Raw genomic sequence first — 17,970 nt, 5'->3', positions numbered from 1 at the left:
TGAGCGACAAAGCTAACTAGCGTCTAACAAAAGGCTGAATCCCAAATCCCAAAACCACTGATCCAGGGGACTACTTGGTGTGTGGAACAAAGGGGCAACCTCTGGTTCTGGCAAAACATGCAGAGTGTCCACTGGGGGCTTGCTCCAAACGCCAGTCAATCCCTATAGACCTCCATGTTAAAATGCTCAGCTTAGCAGAAATGAATGTTTACGGCCCGGTATAACAAATGGTTTTGGTCCCAATATGTCTTTATTATCTTTTTCATTCGTGTTCACATGGTACGAAGTCCACCACACTATACTGCATATGAAAACAGTGAGCTAGTAATACTCAGAACCCAGGTTACGCTTTTGTCATTGTATAGTAGCATAGTAGCCTTTAACATAGTAGCCTAATGTGGGTTAACTTCTCGTACTTCTGCTGTCCATCTTATGGTCGTCACGTAACTGCGGAAGGTCAAAACTTTATATTAGGAAGTTACTATTTCTGTTTTTAGTAACTGTGTGTGCTAAGCGATATTAACAAAAAAAGAAACTAAAACAAGGAAAGGAGTTTAGAGGAAGAACAAAAAAAAAAAAAGGATGCTGGTATGATAGGAGTGTTAAATAAACAGCGTTGGAAAGGAAAGTAGGCCCAAGTATGCAAAAGCGCCAAACCGGGAAGGAAGGGCATGAGAGAGGAAAAACATGCTGCCAACAATGAACTCTCCGTTACTTCACTGTGAGCATCTGTTCTTACTGAACATGTGTCATGTGTGTATGTCGAACCCTCCCTACAGAGACGCCTCACAATGCACACCCACACACACACACACACACGCATACATACAGAACACATGGCCACTCCAACTGTTAATTGAGGGAGTGTCCCATGGGCAATGGGGGCACTGTCTATCATAGATAAGGAAAGATTTGTAACCCCTGGACCCCGTACATAAATACGCAGCAGATTTTATCTTAATCCTCGCCTCACTATCTATCCAATTAATTCTCGAATAAGACGTTGGTAAAAACCACACATTTTATGGGACTTCAGTGAATCTTCGAAACACAGACTTCCTGTTTATTTCATTTTGCTTTCTGCATAGCACACAGAACTTCCAATCTATTTCTCAAAAACACACTGACGGTTTCTGGTTCGAGTGAACAGCAAATCAAGAGTTCTCAGAAGGGAAAGTAATTTAATTGCATAAAGGTCATTTCCACTTATAACAGAGTAAATCTCCATCTGGTCAGTACACAGTTTACGTCCATGGCTACAAGCTAGTCCATCAAATAATAAAAATTCATCCAATACTCTTCGGAAGCACCGCCAGCATAACATACTATTGATAACATGCACCTCGTTTGCCATCATTCGGCATATAAAATTCAGTGTGCGTCCCAGGATTCAGGGTCACCCAAGGTGTTTTCCATGTGATGGAGCCGCACTGAAGAGCCTGGAGCCGGGATACTGAATCAACACATCTGCAGAGAAAATTCAGCATTTTTTACTGCTTGTCATTCAAGAGGGTCCGCAGAATAGAGAAACAACTACTGGCCTAGATTATACTGGGAGTGAACGCGAGATCATCCGCCGCAGGCTTGAATATGATTACGAGATGAGGTGTCAATCAAGCAGAGAATGAGAATTGGCGCTGGCCCTCGCTCTGGGTTCTTTAGCCACAATTTAACTGCTTAGCTCGCAGCCTGGGATGGCGATTAAGAATTCATGCTCAAACACTGCAGTCTATGGTCTGTTAATCAGTCACTGGAAAGGTATCTGTAAAAGGGGGGCGGGGGGGTGGGGGGGTGGAGTGATGAGACACAAGTCATGGTTAACATATCTCCGAAAAAGCAGAAACAAGTCAAGCTCACACAGGTTTTGTGGGGTCTAGGAGAGAGGCAGGTTGAGGATCATTTCTCCCCGGGGGAATCGCCTGAACGTGTGGCTTTGAGAGGACATACAATCTGCCACCTGATCTGCTGCTGCTAAAGTGGGAAACCCCTTCTCTCGGAGACATCTCTATCCCCATTCCTGTCGCAAACACCTTGTTTCACAAAAAAGTAAGACTTTAAACGTTTAAGGCATGAGAACCCATGTCAGTGGTGACCGTCCAAATGTAACCAGCCTCACACACTTTCTTCAAAAGACACTTTTAACTCCATATTCCATTTACTCCAGAAATGCTTTACAGGACTCCCAGTTTGTGCAGCATTACAGCAAGAGAAAAGAAAGTCACCGTTCTCCATGGAGGCCTTGATAATAACCTGGCAGTTAATCATTAACTAGATTGAAACCCATGAAACATGTTGTAAGGAGACAAGTCTGTTTTGTGCTGTATGCGGATACAGGGCAAGACAGATGAGGAAGTAGATTAGAAACAGTGCTGATGAATCCTGGGAGTAAAACTGCAGGTTTATATTAAGCATCTGATGCATTATGATATTTCTATACTAACACCTCATTCACGACGATTTGTATAGTGGATGCTCCACAACAACATAATACAACAACATACTACAACAACAACATACTAAATTCAAATTGAAGAACGTCCGGGCAATAAAGTTCTCTTTGAGCCGAGGTCGGAATTTCACGTGTGTGTTATGATTCCGATCCCTATATAGAGAGTCATTGTAAGTCTACAAAAAATAAGCTATTTAAAATTTCCAAAGCATTTACATAATATTTATTGTCAATTTTTACCCATTACCTACGTTAAGCATATAAATTTGATCTTTCGTGGGCTTTTCTTGTATTTGTATGGAATACAATTAATCTTTAGGGAATCTTCACTTAAATCCTGCTGGGCTGTAAATGAGTGTAAAAGTATAGGCGCACCCACCTTGAAGAAAAAATTATAACATTATATTACTGATATATTAAATATTCTCATCAAGGAAATGGACATAACTGTCCATGTAATGCCTGATCTAAGGGATCGTGTCAAAAGGAAGATAAAAAGGATTGACCCAAAAATATAGATATATGAGATATACATAACTGTATAGAGAATGGTTGTTTACGATGTATGGAAGGAGTCTCCAGTATCAGTGAAGAGTCAGCACAGTTATGGGAAAGTCTTCATAAAAAAAGGACATTCCAGTTTCTCGGTAACCTGGCAAGCTGACATTTTTATCTTTGTTAACTTGAAGAAACAAAAGGTGCTGGTGGTATTTATAGCTGCTCTGTTAAAAGGGATAACAGGAACTAACTTGTTTGATGGATTTCACCACTTTAAACGAGACGGTCAGCAAATCACTGTGGTATAAGTGATACAGTAACTGTGCATTAATACCCCCTTCAGCTCCTAATATCTGACTTGATTTGCTTAACTTGGCATGACTTCCATTGCACACCTTCTATCAATGTCGATATTATACAGTATATGTTATGTTTCTTGTATGTGTATGTGTACACTAGTATGTTGACGGAGAAATCTCCAGGAAGCTGTGTTTTGGTGGACTTCGACACATACGGTGACTGCTGAGCCAAAACAAATCCACAAACTGGCTAAGATTTGGCTAATCGCATATGTAGCTCTGTTTGGCCACAACAACTGGGCCCAAGACCAAGTGCACAGATGGCGATGCTCTCACCAGGTGGGCAGGAAATCAGGGTTTTGCTCTCCTCAGAAGATGCTAGCTAAGGACTGCTAGATCAGGCAGAAGTTAGCATCTTAATCATGCTACTGTGCAGTATGTCCGAGACGTACCTAGAGTTTACTTACATTGTAGGCGCAAGGTGAAATGCTTTAGACATGTAGACATCAATAAAATTGTACATCATTGTTTTTAATTCCTTGCGCAGAATTGCAAAGCATGCTAGCTACCCATTTATAAATACAATTATGCATTTTAAATTGGATTAGTTCTTGTTGAAAAGACTGAGCTGTTCAACAAAGCTTGCTAGCAAGGTGCATAAATTGCCTTTTAACTAGCTAAATTAAACTACTGGACGTTTAATACGAATGCAGCTACTGATAATAAGACGGAAGGATTTACAAGTCTAAAGGATTAATCCGTTTATCGCCACGTGACTCAGTTGCAATTATCACAGCTGAAAGTCTGCAATAAAGATATAGTTAATATCGTAAGAGCTGACTCATATATCAAAACCCTTTTCCTAAAATTGCCTCGAACCACATCTCAGGAGAGACCCCACCCGAGGAAGACTCTTAAGAGGGTGGCTCAAGCGTTCATTCAGCTAACCAAACAGCCATCAGCTCTAGGCCGTAAAACCTTTTATTCCCCTTGCGTGAACATGCTGATCTCCAGGGAATGTTTGCCCGCTGAGATGAACGGGACAATGGACACAGTCTAGTGGAGGAAGGGAATGTTTGAGGAGTCTTTTCTTCAAGGCTGTTTCAACATACCATGGCATTTTGACCTGTGTGTGTTAAAGTTCCACCAGCTTAAGGCAGGTGTGGGAGTTACCCCAGAGAAGACGCATAGTCCAAAGTCACTAGTATTTGACACAAACATAACATAGTTACAATAACTGCCTGTAGGAAAGGAAACGAAAGTGGAGAGTTATAAATAGAAAGTGAACAATACGGTCCACGCTGATGATAGATGTAAAAACAACAAGGAATCAGATCAATCGAGTACATCTAATGCTTTGTTCTTTATCGATCCACAGCTAATGGAACAAGGGGAGAGGATATCTCTCTCTAATGTACGATGACTTCTATTAGTTCATAAACAGGGCTACTTAGGAAAGGGCAATATTTTTCCCCAAAGGAAACTCTGCCGACCATCAGTACCCATCACGCTGCACTCTCCACTGCCAAATGGACCAGCCGGGTCTTATCCTTCTCTTCAAAGAGCAACCGAGACTCAATTCTCATCATAATCACCCCACTTTCAAGGCTCCTTTAACTATCACAATATTGTCATATTAAAACAACATATGCCATGTATTATAGTTGTCAATGGGCACAAAACAGGTAATAACTGATTAGTTTTAGCCTATCTTGCTGAGGTTAATTAACTGAAAAACTGTGACAATGGTATTTAGCTTCTGGAGACATCGCCTGGGTCGTCTTCAGATCTAAAACCAACAGAAAACAATGGAGAAGAAGTCAGAAGCAGTCAAGAAACTGTCTTCTGTAAACGATCTTTGGGAAGCAATCAAGCAGGCATTATTTGTAGATGATTGTAGATGTCTTGACTAAATGCTTAGCCGGATCCAGCAGGTTTTGAAGATAATACCAAATTATTCTTATTATCTTAATTCTCATTACAACAAAATTTAAGAATAACATTTAAAACACAACATATCACTTTTGCGTCAAAACCTTTGGCAACCACTATATAGCACACAGACATCGATGCTCTTTTTTACCCCTCCCTCTGCATTTCCTGCATGGCCATAATAACAGGGCAACCTTTAAAAATAGAGCCTTGGATGAATCAAAGGCCAGAGTGCTTCCTCTGTGCCTGTCTATACCCAGCTCCAGCACTTTGTAGTGTGAGGTGAGTGTTTGAACACTGGAGCTCTTGGCAGAGCCGAGACTCTTCACAACAAACTCACAGGGGGATGACGGAAGGGAGGAAGATCAGCTTTGCTTTTGATGTGAATATAGCGTCATCGGTGAGGGCTGGATGTTAGCAGTGATCTCCCTGGGCCTGTGCGAATGCTTATTCTAGAACATGCATGCGCACACATACACGCCAAAAGCCCATAATAAGTTAGTCATCAATGCCGGGTCACGAGTAACACAAGCAAACATAGTAAATCACCTTAGACATCAATGCACACTCACGGATCGCAATGGATCACTAACTTCACTGAAGACACCCACAGAAATTCAGACGAGTGGCAGAGCCACCATAACAGTTAGGCAGAGATAATCCTTTATATCACTCAAACATGTGTTTCACTTTAATGTAGAAGACTTTGAAAATATTAAAAGGTAGACTGGCGTGAATGGCGTCTGTTCTCATGTCTCATATCTCATATCATTCTCTGAGATTTAAGGAAATGGAAGCAGCTGTTTTAGGCAAGAATGCCCCTGGCTGCTAGACGTAAGATAACCAAAGTTCCAGCATGTCTCAACATCACGCTCTGCAAATCTCCTTTACAACGACTCCAATTAAGCCTCAACATCCGGCCAACTGTTAAAGATTACACAGCACTTTATGAGCAGACATACACAAATATTTCATAATATATAGTTTATTACATTTATGAAAAAAAATCTTCAAAGGTCAAAAGTTGAAAAGGTTATGAATGGATTAAATCAAACTCTAGGGATAACTCTTTTCATAAATTTAACCGTTTACTGCTTCTTTCAACCTTTTGGTAGAGCCCATTTTAAGTCACTATATCCTATGGGAAACTGTGTTCAATTAACCTAATTGAGCCATCTCTGCCATGAGGTTGAGATATGCTGTGCTAAAATATTTCTCCAGACGTCATTCTCTTTAATTAGCATTCATTTGCTGTTCTACACGGCACAAGTAATGAAGTGACATCTCAACCGTTTGGACGCAGGCTATACTGGGGTCCATTAAAACAATAAATATTGGTTGTTTTTCAGAGGAAACATAAAATACAAACATTGTGACATTGTTTATCATGATGTCATTATTGTATCTTTGAATACACTCAACATTTATTTGTAAACCTTAAACAGAAAATCGTAAAGAAATATATTTAAGAAATTATTTTATTTATTAGGGAAGAACTGAGGGCGGAAATGTGGCGTGTTCATGATGAATGGTACACAGCGTCACACCACAGTGCCATATTGTACTATTGGATTAGCACCAGCGCACCAGCATGCTGTAGTTCTGTGGAAGGCCACCTATGTGTGTGTGAGAGAGAGAGAGAGAGAGAGAGAGAGAGAGAGAGAGAGAGAGAGAGTCGCATTGAGGGGAAGTAGAGAGTCAGGGGGCGAGACACAGCCTGTCCACAGCTGAATGCCTCTCATACCAGGCTGATTCCCCTCCTAACCCACAGCTAATAAGAAAGTTAGAGGCCCAAAATTACAAGTAAAATCACAGCCCTTCCCCGCTCACCCCCACACACACAGCTTTAAGCCCAGCAACTAGTCTAGCTGACAGCATTACCATCCCATCTCAATGTTAACTAACATAAGGTGTGATTGCATGTTTAAATCTATATGTGTGTGTGCATGTTGATGTGGGCCTCTACCTGCTCTGGTGGCCTTCAAGACTGGAAAGGTCCTTAAAATTGGGTTTGGCTTTTATCTCCCTGTCCCAGATGAAAGAAGATTTTTTTTTTCATTTGAAGGCTTCCTAATGCCACAATAATTACTGATGGCTATGGGGGGTAGTTAGAGTGTGTATGTAAGTGTGTGCCTGCATGTGAGCATGTGTGTGTGTGTGTGTGTGTGTGTGTGTGTGTGTGTCTGTGCTCGATGGAAAAGGTGAAAAAAGAGGAGGGGGATTGAGCTTGAGGAGAATTTGAAGCAAGGAAATGAGTCCGGGAAATAAGCCTGGAAAAGACAAAGAAGGGAAAGGTGGTGTATGCCGAGTGCCGCCTTACACCCTGCTGGCACGTTTTCTCAATGATTCTTTCCGCCAACATCCGACCTGTCTCTGGGATCATGAATACACCCCACATCACCAGCAGCACCTCGGTCGTCCATGAAGGCTGCTTGAAGCTCATCCGTTCCATCCTTTGAACCACCAAACTCGACGAAGATGTGGGTTTAAGATTTGGGTGTGTGACAATTGTGCATTGTGTTCACTCTTGGAGGGGGTCTCGGACTCTTTTTTATGTTCAAACACGAGGTGACGGTGTCACGTTCTAACTACTGCTCAAAAAAAAAACTGCAGTATTTTTCACACCCTAAGCCTCGCGAACAGGACGAAAATCCACAAACCACCAAGATTCCCTTCAGCCACGCAGACAAGCAAACATCTCTATTTGAATGTTAATTAAGCTAAGAGCTACTTTACAGTCAGATATTTTTTTTATCATTGTTATTCTAGAGCAGTGGAGAAGAAAATCGCTGCGAGACATAAAAGAAGGGCAGAAAAACGAACATATGCAGAGTACTTAACCACCAGCAAGGACAGGTGGGAAGAAGTGTAGGAGGGGAGCATAAAGCTTAACAGCGGAGAGGAAAATCAAATAGTACAACAAACTGTATGAGGCTAAAGATACAGAGCTGTAGGTGGAGGCAAACAGAAAGAGTGCTGATAGATGATAGAGCGAATGGGATTCAATAGGTAGTCTCACAAAGCCAAATTTGAGAGTGCTACATAGAGACAACAAAGAGAGACCTTGAAATGGATACAAATGCTTTTTTTTACCAAACCAGATCCACTTGGTTTAAATCATAACACACTCTGGTTACACAAACCAGATGACCGTAATGATTTTTCGACTAGGCTTTAAACCTGGCACACACTGCGGCATAGTAATCTAAGAGCTAATTCAGCACTGGAACGTGCTCCTGGGTCTATTTTTGTGCATTGGTATATATCAGATTATTATACACTATGATAAACACTGATCAAATGTTGGAAAGAGGCAGAGAGTCTTCATAAATCAGCGTTATTCATGTAGGGCACTGGGCACCAACTGGCCTGTTGGAGATCTGCTCCAACCCTAACTCAGAACACCTGCTCCAAAGACTCAGTGTGCTGCAAGTGATAGGTTATGTGCTGTGTTCTGGTGGAGCACTAATCCACCAGCACACACACAGAGCATGAGCATGAGGCATTGCAGGTGTTTACTCAACAGGTCGCTTTTTCATGAAAATGAGCTTCTGTTAGTGAGAAGACCTGCATCGATTCGGATCAAGCCTCCAACAAGGCGACACACACACACACACACAAACAAACCATGGACAGTGGAAACTCAGTGCGTAATACAAGAGTTTCTCAAAAACATCATTCACTGTAAACAACATGTGATATTTCTTGGTTGTTGTCTTGTTCTAATAGAAATGTTTCACCCTGTGTCATCTGAAATGCTTTGTGCCATTTGGCTTTACCTCCTGCAGGTGAAAGAGCAGGTTGTTGAGCTTAAGCTTTTACTGATGGAAATCTAACACATCTTAAAGAAATTATTTTCTAATCACCAGCTTTTAATCAAATGTTTTTTTTTTTAAATAAATAAATAAACAAAACAAACACAAAAAAATCACTGCATTCTGTTTTGGGATAGCTTTAGGAAAGTCATTCAATCTGCCAACGGAAAAGGAACGCGTTCTAAAATCTTTTCTCATTCATTTATTTTAGGCTCTAAACATCAAAAGAAAAGATACATCAAAGGAATTTAAACATTCCGTTCAACAGGGAGATCAAAGGAAGAAATAACGTAAAGTTGTGTTCTAAAACTCAGCTTACCGTGCAGGGTGAAGAAGAAGGAAAGGCAGGCGAGCCACACGCGTCCTGATCTCATCCCCTCCATGCTCTCTCTCTCTCTCTCTCACTTCGCAACTGCTGCGCTTCTCTCTCCTTCTAGACTCGTTTGGTGGAAGTGTGAAGTCCGCTCGCTTGTCCGATCTCTCTTTCTCTCTGCGTCTCTCTCTCTCTCTCTCTCTCACGCACACGCACACTGGCACACACGCGCGCGGACACACACACACACACACACACTCTCTCACGCACCCGCTCCCTCTGCGCGCAGGGAAACTTGAGATGCGGGCGGCAGGCGGTGCCTTTGGTTGATGTATTCGCACAAAAGGTGACCCTCCACCTCCTCCAATCTCCTCCACCTCCTCCAATCTCCTCCACCTCCTCTCAGTGGGCATGTTCAAAACACAAACCCATACAGACATTTAATATTAAACAACACACTCAACAAAAAATATTACAAAATAGCCTATATAGTGTATAGCCTATATAGTGTATATCCTATAATAGGTAAAAGGTATGTTATAGTGTGTAAGGATTTGGCCAAACCTGCAACGGCTTTCGTATGGAAATACTTTTACTTCAATAAAGAGTTAGAGAGTTTGGTCCTCCTTATTGCGGCTATATCAGCTTCTTGGTGTTTCCGTAGGAACTCGCGCCCATTTATTCTGTAGAACACTTATGAGTTCAGGCAGTGATGTTGGACGAGAAGGCCTGGCTCGCAATCTCCGTTCCAGTTCATCACAAAGGTGCTCGATGGGGTTGAGGTCAGGGCTCTGTGTTAGGGCCAGTCAAGTTTTCCTACACTGAACTCATCAAACCATGTCTCTATAGTCCTTGCTTTGTGCACTGGGGCACAGTCATGTTGGAATAGAAAAGGGCCTTCCCAAACCGTTGGAAGCATAACATTGTCCAAATTGTCTTTATTTACTTATAGATTTTATTATTCAACCGTTTATTTATATACAATATATAACAATATTAATATGAGAAATTTACTCTGGAACCTACAGCTCTGGCATTCAATTCTATTACTTTATATTTAGACTCTTCAATAAACCTCAATGACATTCTATTAGCTATAAAATATGTAAAACATCTTCCATTGTATAACCCAGTACTGAAGTAATATTTGTAAAAGTCCAGATATGCACAGTACAACTCCCCACTTCCTCACAGAAAAAGTCAACAAACAATAAGTGAAAGGTGACCTTTAAAATGGTTAACCATTAATGATTAGTTTTTCGGCTATAAATAAGACAACCTTGAAGTTTTCACTAATTCCGACGTTAAAACAACGCAATAGTGAATATTTTTCATGTCTTATTAGTACAAGTTTGAATAGAATTTAAACTCAAATGTGAATTTAAATGGAAAAAAATTAAAGCCATTTCCAGAGAACATGTATATGGTATGTAGCTTGGCGTAAAAAAAAAAACCTTTTCTGTATTCTGTTTTCTTCCAATTGGCGTCATGCAAGTCATTTTATAAACACGCCTCATAACCACGAAAGGGGTCTTTTAAGCAAATAGAAGCTTTGGTACAGAAGCCAAGTCTATTTATGTATTTGTATTTTATTATACATTTGTTAGCTCTGGTATGGTAGTTTGTAGAAGTACAATTAGGATCCACTGAAAAACTTTGCTCTGTATGTATCTGGACCTGGATGGTTTGCTGTTCAGTGTTCGCCAACCCTGGTCTTGGTGGGCACCCTTGCTCTCTGCTCTCAGCACACCTGCTTCAGTTGAGTAATAGCCTTTTCTAAATTGAAGTGGATGTAGTAACGCAGGGAAAACACAAAATATTTGCAGAGCAGGGGGTGCCTCAGGACCAGGGATGGAAACCATTGTGCCAGTTTATTGTGAAACAAATATGAGACAGATTCTACTATAACCAATATTGACCATCTTCAACAATCAACCTTAACTATAAAACAAATCCTTCTAGGGACCATATGGAAATGCCAGTCAGTTGTCCACATCAGGTTGCTGTATAGTGTATATACTGTTCCTTTTAAATAAATATAACAGAACACATATATGTTCAATGATCACTACCTGAATTGTGTCAGTTCTTTCTCTGTATTATGTAAAATAGTCCATACAGTATAACTATGTTTAATATACTATTGGGAAATACAACTTCTATATAAACTATGACTTAAACAAAGACAAACCTCTCTGACAGGGGGCCTCTTTCAGAGAAGGATACCTCCTAAACAGTCTCTAACCTGTCTTAATCTGACAGGCTGATGTTGACTTTGCCAACAACATACCTTTCACACATAACAAAAGTATCTCAGTTAAGATCCAAAAATGGAATTCCTGGGACAGCTAAACAGGAACTCCTTTTCTTCTATAAAAAGTAGGTGAGAGACTAAAGGGATGGCATGAACCCTTGTTCTTGTATCTAGGATTGGAGGAATCATACGTTGGCATTCACTGTTATACATAGTGTAATGTTCAGCTGTGTGCTTACTTTAATAACTGATTGCTATTCCTGGGGTATGACAGCACAGCAAAAGTCACTGGGAGTCCTCTACCACTACAGTCGCTTACATAAGTTATCACGCCACTGGAACTTTGTAGCATTACAACACGGACCTGAAACAGACATAAGTGGAATTTCATACAAAATAGTTGGTCAAATCGAAATGGGTAGAATCTCTGTGGCCGTGAAAATTGTGGCACGACCACAACTTTACCTAATGTAGGGCATCCAGCAAAAGCCAGTGACAAAGTAAGAAAAGCATAAGTCAAAAATGTAATCAAGTGGCCAATGGTAACTCTTAAGATGATGCTACCACGATCATGATTCACCATGGGGTGATGAGCACTGTTAGGTTTTTCTACTCAAACTGTTCTTTCTACCAGCACTTGCCAAGATGGCCTGGCTAATATGGTCTACCAGCTTGATTGGATCAGCATGTGTTAGCTGGTCAGCTCAAGCTGGAATTTCAGCATGGTGTATGAAAACAGCCTGAGTTTCTTCATGTTATATAAAAATCACAGATATCCCATCTGTTTGTTGGCAATCAATCTAATTTCTAACTTACCTGTCCAGCTGTATTTGCACTAAGGATTAAGTCTTCAAAGTAAAAGCCATTTTTTAGGCAGTGCACCCTCTATACCCTATGAGGGAGACATGAAAACTGAGCTGTAGCTATTTAGGCCTATAGGGTTACCACTAAACCAAACTTCTGTGCCTAATATTAAGGCTTGTGCAAATGTGCAAGGAGCTGCAGGGATCGTGCCTAAATCAGTAAATTAAATTCAAAGAAAAACCTCCCCGAGTTGTGGTGATGCACTCATTTCAGTTCTGTTCGTCTTTAAACAAAGAATGAATCCGAGCAGGCGTAACAGTTGGCTGGTAAAAGACGCAGCATAGAATTGCAGGACATATTTTCCCTATCAGTCCTGGCCAAGGGAAGGAGGTCATTCTGGTAATCTAAGCTGACTTACTGACCTTCTCACAATCTGCACTTTGCTGCCACAACAGCACCAGAAGCTCGATCCGACAAGAAAGAGTGATCTGAAAATGAAAGTGATCTGAAAGACACAAAAAAATGAAAGACAAAAAAAAATGATTCCCCTCATAAACCTGACGTGGTCTGAGGATAGCCTGATAAAGCCAGGGAAAATTGAATGATGAAAAAAAAGGGCATGTAAGTGAATGTACAGGCTTTGATTTCTGGGAGAGAGCCTGGTTAACATGTAGCCTCAGGGGGGAAAACATGTATGGTGGAAGAAGAGAGAAACTCTGAATTACAAATTAGATGCTAGTGAGGAGAAAAATAGATGGACTGTCTAGGAGGGAGAGGAAGCAAAAAATGCCTTGAATAATAAAACAAGCTGTGTAATAGGATTGGAGGTTAGATTTGTGTGTGTGACAGTGACAGGTTTTTTTTTTTTTTTTTTTTTTTTTTTTACATGACATAGACATACACCTTCGTTTTGAATCATTCTACTTACCTATGCACCTCTATTAAAGCCAAGTGGTACCCCTGCTATTATTTTCCCCTGGATAACAATGGCTTTACTGTAATGGGAAATCACTTAAGCACTCTTTCAGACAGAAGGGTAGAAAATGACTAATTTCAATGCAATTTCTTACAAAGACGCTTGCATCGTTGCTTATAATGGCTCGTTTTTTTTTCCTGCACTTTTCATAGACAAGCTTGGCAAAGTTAAGAAATAAAAGGAGGAGTGGGATTTAAAATTGAATAATAAATTGCACCGGATGCAAAGATGTACATGATGGAGTTGATGGAAATTGACGTTAAAAAAGAAGAAGTGCACTTATATCTTAGTAGCTTTCATTCATAAACAAAGACTAAACCATGTCTTGGACATGACCACACAGGTTCGTATTATAGATTTCTTCTGTGATGCACATATACACGCCACAACAATCCTAGTGTGTAGTGTCTACGCTGTAGGATTTACATGTACATGCTTGGGCCTACTTTTAGCAGCGTGCCACGTGGGTGAAGATAGTGACATTTCCCCCGCTCTTCTTCACCAGGCACAAACAATCGTCGTCCTTGTCATCTCGCTGCCCACTTGCTTTGTCCACTCCAGTCTCCGGGCACATTCATGACACACACACACACACACTCCACAGCTAAAACTGTGAGAGTTGATCCGAACTGCTCGGCCTGAGGTCAGAAGAAAAAACGGCTTCAGTTTTAAAGAGCTCTTTCATTCACAAGTTTGGTTTCAACTCAGTGGATGTTTGGATCTGATGCAGCTTCGCTGTGGAATCCAATATCATAGACGAGCTAAATTCTTGCTTATCATTATATTCAACGTGAAAAATGTCTTTCTGTTACTGATCTCTGATTTGGTCATCACTGTATCAATCAAAATTTGGAACTAAGAAATAAATGAATTATGATATGCTAACCTATTATTTGTAATATAGATAAAATTTTAAATTTGTCATTTTGACCAGTTTAGTCCAAGCTGGTAAAGGTGATGGGGGCATGGTGATTAAGTGGTTAGCACTGTCGCCTTGCACCTCCAGGTTCTGGGTTTGATTCCCGCCTTGGGTCTGTGTGTTGTTGTTTAAGCTAATTTGCATAAAAATGAGATGTACATTTGCTAACTAGCAATGGGTAGTAAAAGTGGCGGCACGGTGAATTAGTGGTTAGCGCTATCATTAGTCGTTTTCACACAACCTGTTCAGAATGAGAATATTGCACCCTCCTTGCACCTTGGTAAAATAAAGAGCCCTCTCCATCGGGAAACACAGGTCCAATGTTTTGAGACACGTGATATGCGTGTGTGTGTGGGCAATCCGTCGGGCTAGACTTTTATTTTTGGAGCACATTAAAAAGTGGTTTAAAGTGCAATACACAGCACTGGGCTGATTCTAGCATTAATAGACCTAAAAAAAAAAAAAAAACATTCAGACAGATCCTGCTTGGTTACAAGAATCTGGCTTCGCTTCTTTTTTTTTTTTTGCTCAGTCAGTGAGAAATGGCAGTCATGTCAATGTTGCACACTTTTTGGAAGCACACACTGGCCCGGCTTATCCTCGAATTCATGGGATCTAAGTGAATCATCTAACACCAGGGAAAGTACAACATTGTGGGGTCTAATTACCACCTTTAAACTGCGATTTCTGTGTAAACAGAGCCACTGTTGCCTCCAGGGTTGGGGGTTCGAATCTTGCTGCTGGTCCATGTGCGTGAGGTTGCATGGTCTCACTGTACTAGGTGGGTTTCTTCTCACAGTCCAAAGACATGTTGTGGTGTACTCTGACTGGCATGGAATAGGGCTAATGGTGCGAAGTCATTAAAGCCAACCATTCTTCATAATGATGACTTAGATAAAGTAGTAATAGTATTGTGGCTGTAAAACATAAAATTCCTAATAACCTGACCGGCCATTTATACGCTTTCATATCTGCCTTTGTTCATATCAGTGTCCCTTTTTCAGATCATATCAGAAGACAGAAGGACTGGTCTTTTTTTGCATTTCGGATTGTCAAGTGGTTGTTGGATTGGACAGATTTGGTCACATATATTTAACTATACAGAATAAATTTTATTCTTAGCTAAATTGTGCCGCTTTGTTCTTGTTGTTCATTTAAAACATGGAAGGAACAAGCTTTTGCCGTCAGCGTCATACATTTCTCTGAAGTATGCCAGGTTCTGGCTGTCATCCAACAGTCCTCATACTTTAGAAACAGTTTCTACTCTTTTTCCCCCGAAGACCCATCCTGCAAAATTCAAAACAACATGCCTTGAAAACTGTCTCAAGTCAAAGTCTCAAGAGATGACTATTTTTATCCTCGTACTCTGGACCTCACTTTCTCACACACACACATTTAACATGCCTAAAGTAGCTTTTCGAGTCGAGCCCAACGTGTGTGTGTGTGTTTGTGTGTGTGTGTGTGTGTGTGTGCGCGCGAATCCTCTCACCCTAAAGCTATCCATGTGAAAAATTAAAATGCATGCACATAATCCGCTTTAAAGACAAACACAACTTGAATATGAAATTTCCTTATACAATAACAACATGAAGACTCAACCACAAAATACTGAAGTATGAAAATGTGCGCTCTATATAAATTTATTTCATAGTAAACTTGTAATCATTTTACTGAACAAGAACAGTAATAAAAGGTCAGGGAGAATAAAACATATTTCAACTGGTAGTCTTCGGCAAATGTCTGCACATTTGTCCATTCCGTAATATTCTTCTGTTTGTCCACCTGTGTGTAGGGTGATCTATGTATGTGTAAAGAGAGAGGGGTGTGGGGGGGGGGGTTGCTCTTCTGGTGTGCCTACCCCACCTAACTCCCCCCATACACACACACACACACACAAACACATATCCTATTGAACCCCAAACCATTAGTCTAATCCGTGTCCAATCCTTTATGTCATTCTCTCCATACCCCCCCCCAACCTTTCCCTCCCCTCTCACCCCTCCGTCGTTACTTCCCTGCCTCTCTACCACCTTTGTCCCCAACATGCTGCCGATTATTCACCTCTTCTCATCTTCTCAAACTCCTTGACCTTTACCTTCCCATGCCTCTCTTTCCTTCGTTCCTGCCTTTCCTCGCCTCTTTGCTGCATCACTCCATCCCTGTCCATCGTTCCTTCTCCTGCTCTATTACTCATAATAATAGTCATTATGGTATTAAGCCGCAATGACGATGCGTTCAGGGAAGGGTGACTCTAACACGTGCTAGCATATGATGACTGAGAGCGATCGGGTATCAATGCCAGTCTCTGTTCCTGGCCTAAAAGAGGGACATGGGAAAGAGAAAGGGAGAGAAAGGGAGCTCTGGAGAGCGTGGGCAGCACATCACTAATGAAATGCAGGACAAAACCAGACCAGCCTGATGTGATTTACCATCAAGACGTACTGTATGCTGCCAAATTCCCATCAGATATTAAACCCGTGTGTCACTGTAGCAAAGAGGATGAACACTGGGCATCTTTAATCAGTTCAGCAGTCCAGCTGGCAGGATGCTTGAAACATTAGTGCAAGATTTATTATAAGATTAGCAATGTTCAAGAAATAAAGCACTTTGGAAAGTGCTGTTATATGAAATTCATTAACAATGCACAGCATTTTGCTGACGATCGCAATTATTGTTGTGGGACAAAGCAAGTTGGTTCTTGTTATCACTTACCTTTAAAGCAGCAATAAAATAAAATGAAGATACACTGAAGATTCTTTCCATAAATGATAATAAACATGTCCTCAAAGCCTCACATCCCCAGTGGTTAAGCATTTGTCTATACAGCACTATGTAACATCTTGCGTCTCGCATCATTTCCTCATATTTTGCTTCTGAAGAGCTAGACTTTCTCCAGGCTTCCTGAAAGAACTTTTTGGATTCTTATTTTCAGTCTCTGCACCTGAGCAGTTTCAGTGGATTTTATTTATTTTTGTTAAGCAACACAGTGCTCTATAAATGATACATAATAATAATAATAATAATAATAATAATCTGTTTCATCACGCTCACTGTCTGTACCACTTTATCCTGTATACAGGGTCACAAGAGGCCTGGAGCTTATCCCAGAAGACTTAGAGCACGAGGCGGGGTACACCTGGATGGAGTGCCAATCCATCGCAGGGCACATACACACACTAATTCACACACTACAGGCAATCTGGGATGCCAGTTAGCCTAATCTGCATGTCCTTGGACCGGAGCATTTGGAGGAAACCCAACAAGCATGTGCAAGCGTGCTTAACCAAAAGGAAAATATAATGCACATAGAGCCGAGGCGGAAGTCGGTCCTGGACCTAACCACAAGTTTCAAAACATATTATTACTGGTGCATTGGGTTTAATTGTGAAACAATAACATTGATAAGAGCTAAGAGTTGAGTAAGCTTTACTGAATATGTTACATGTGCTATGATCATATACGTTTTTAGGAAAATAGTGCTGCGGTGTAAAACATGCATCTGCCTAAGCTAAAATTTCATTCAATATGCTTACATGACGTTGTGTTGGTCTGACTAAAACCAGACTTTTAAAATAAATATAAACATGTTAGTCTGACTGAAATCAAACTTCTGCACGTATATCTGACTCGGATACAGAAGTCGGCCTCGGTGCTCTGAGCATGCTCCACAGTTCCTGCGACAGGCTTTGACCTGGGAGGTGAACAAAATGC

The 17,970-nt window shown here is 40.9% G+C and overlaps 1 protein-coding gene across 3 annotated transcripts in view; it reads right to left on the bottom strand.

Annotated features, from left to right (window-relative positions):
* bcam (basal cell adhesion molecule (Lutheran blood group)) overlaps nucleotides 1-9,571 on the bottom strand; it is a 55,179-nt gene extending 45,608 nt beyond the window's left edge. For 2 of the 3 annotated variants that reach the window (XM_053495358.1, XM_053495361.1), the window contains exon 1: nucleotides 9,313-9,571. In XM_053495358.1, the coding sequence (XP_053351333.1) occupies nucleotides 9,313-9,376 (64 nt within the window). In that variant the 5' untranslated portion in view covers nucleotides 9,377-9,571. The remainder of the gene's footprint in view (nucleotides 1-9,312) is intronic. The other variant, XM_053495359.1, reaches the window with a different exon arrangement.
* Nucleotides 9,572-17,970: the final 8,399 nt, after the last annotated feature.

The sequence above is a fragment of the Clarias gariepinus genome, chromosome 4, assembly GCF_024256425.1.
Source record: "Clarias gariepinus isolate MV-2021 ecotype Netherlands chromosome 4, CGAR_prim_01v2, whole genome shotgun sequence".
NCBI classification, from domain to species: Eukaryota; Metazoa; Chordata; class Actinopteri; order Siluriformes; family Clariidae; genus Clarias; species Clarias gariepinus.
The sequence above is the reverse complement of the archived record's forward strand: the minus strand, read 5'-3'. Positions and strand labels throughout refer to the sequence as shown.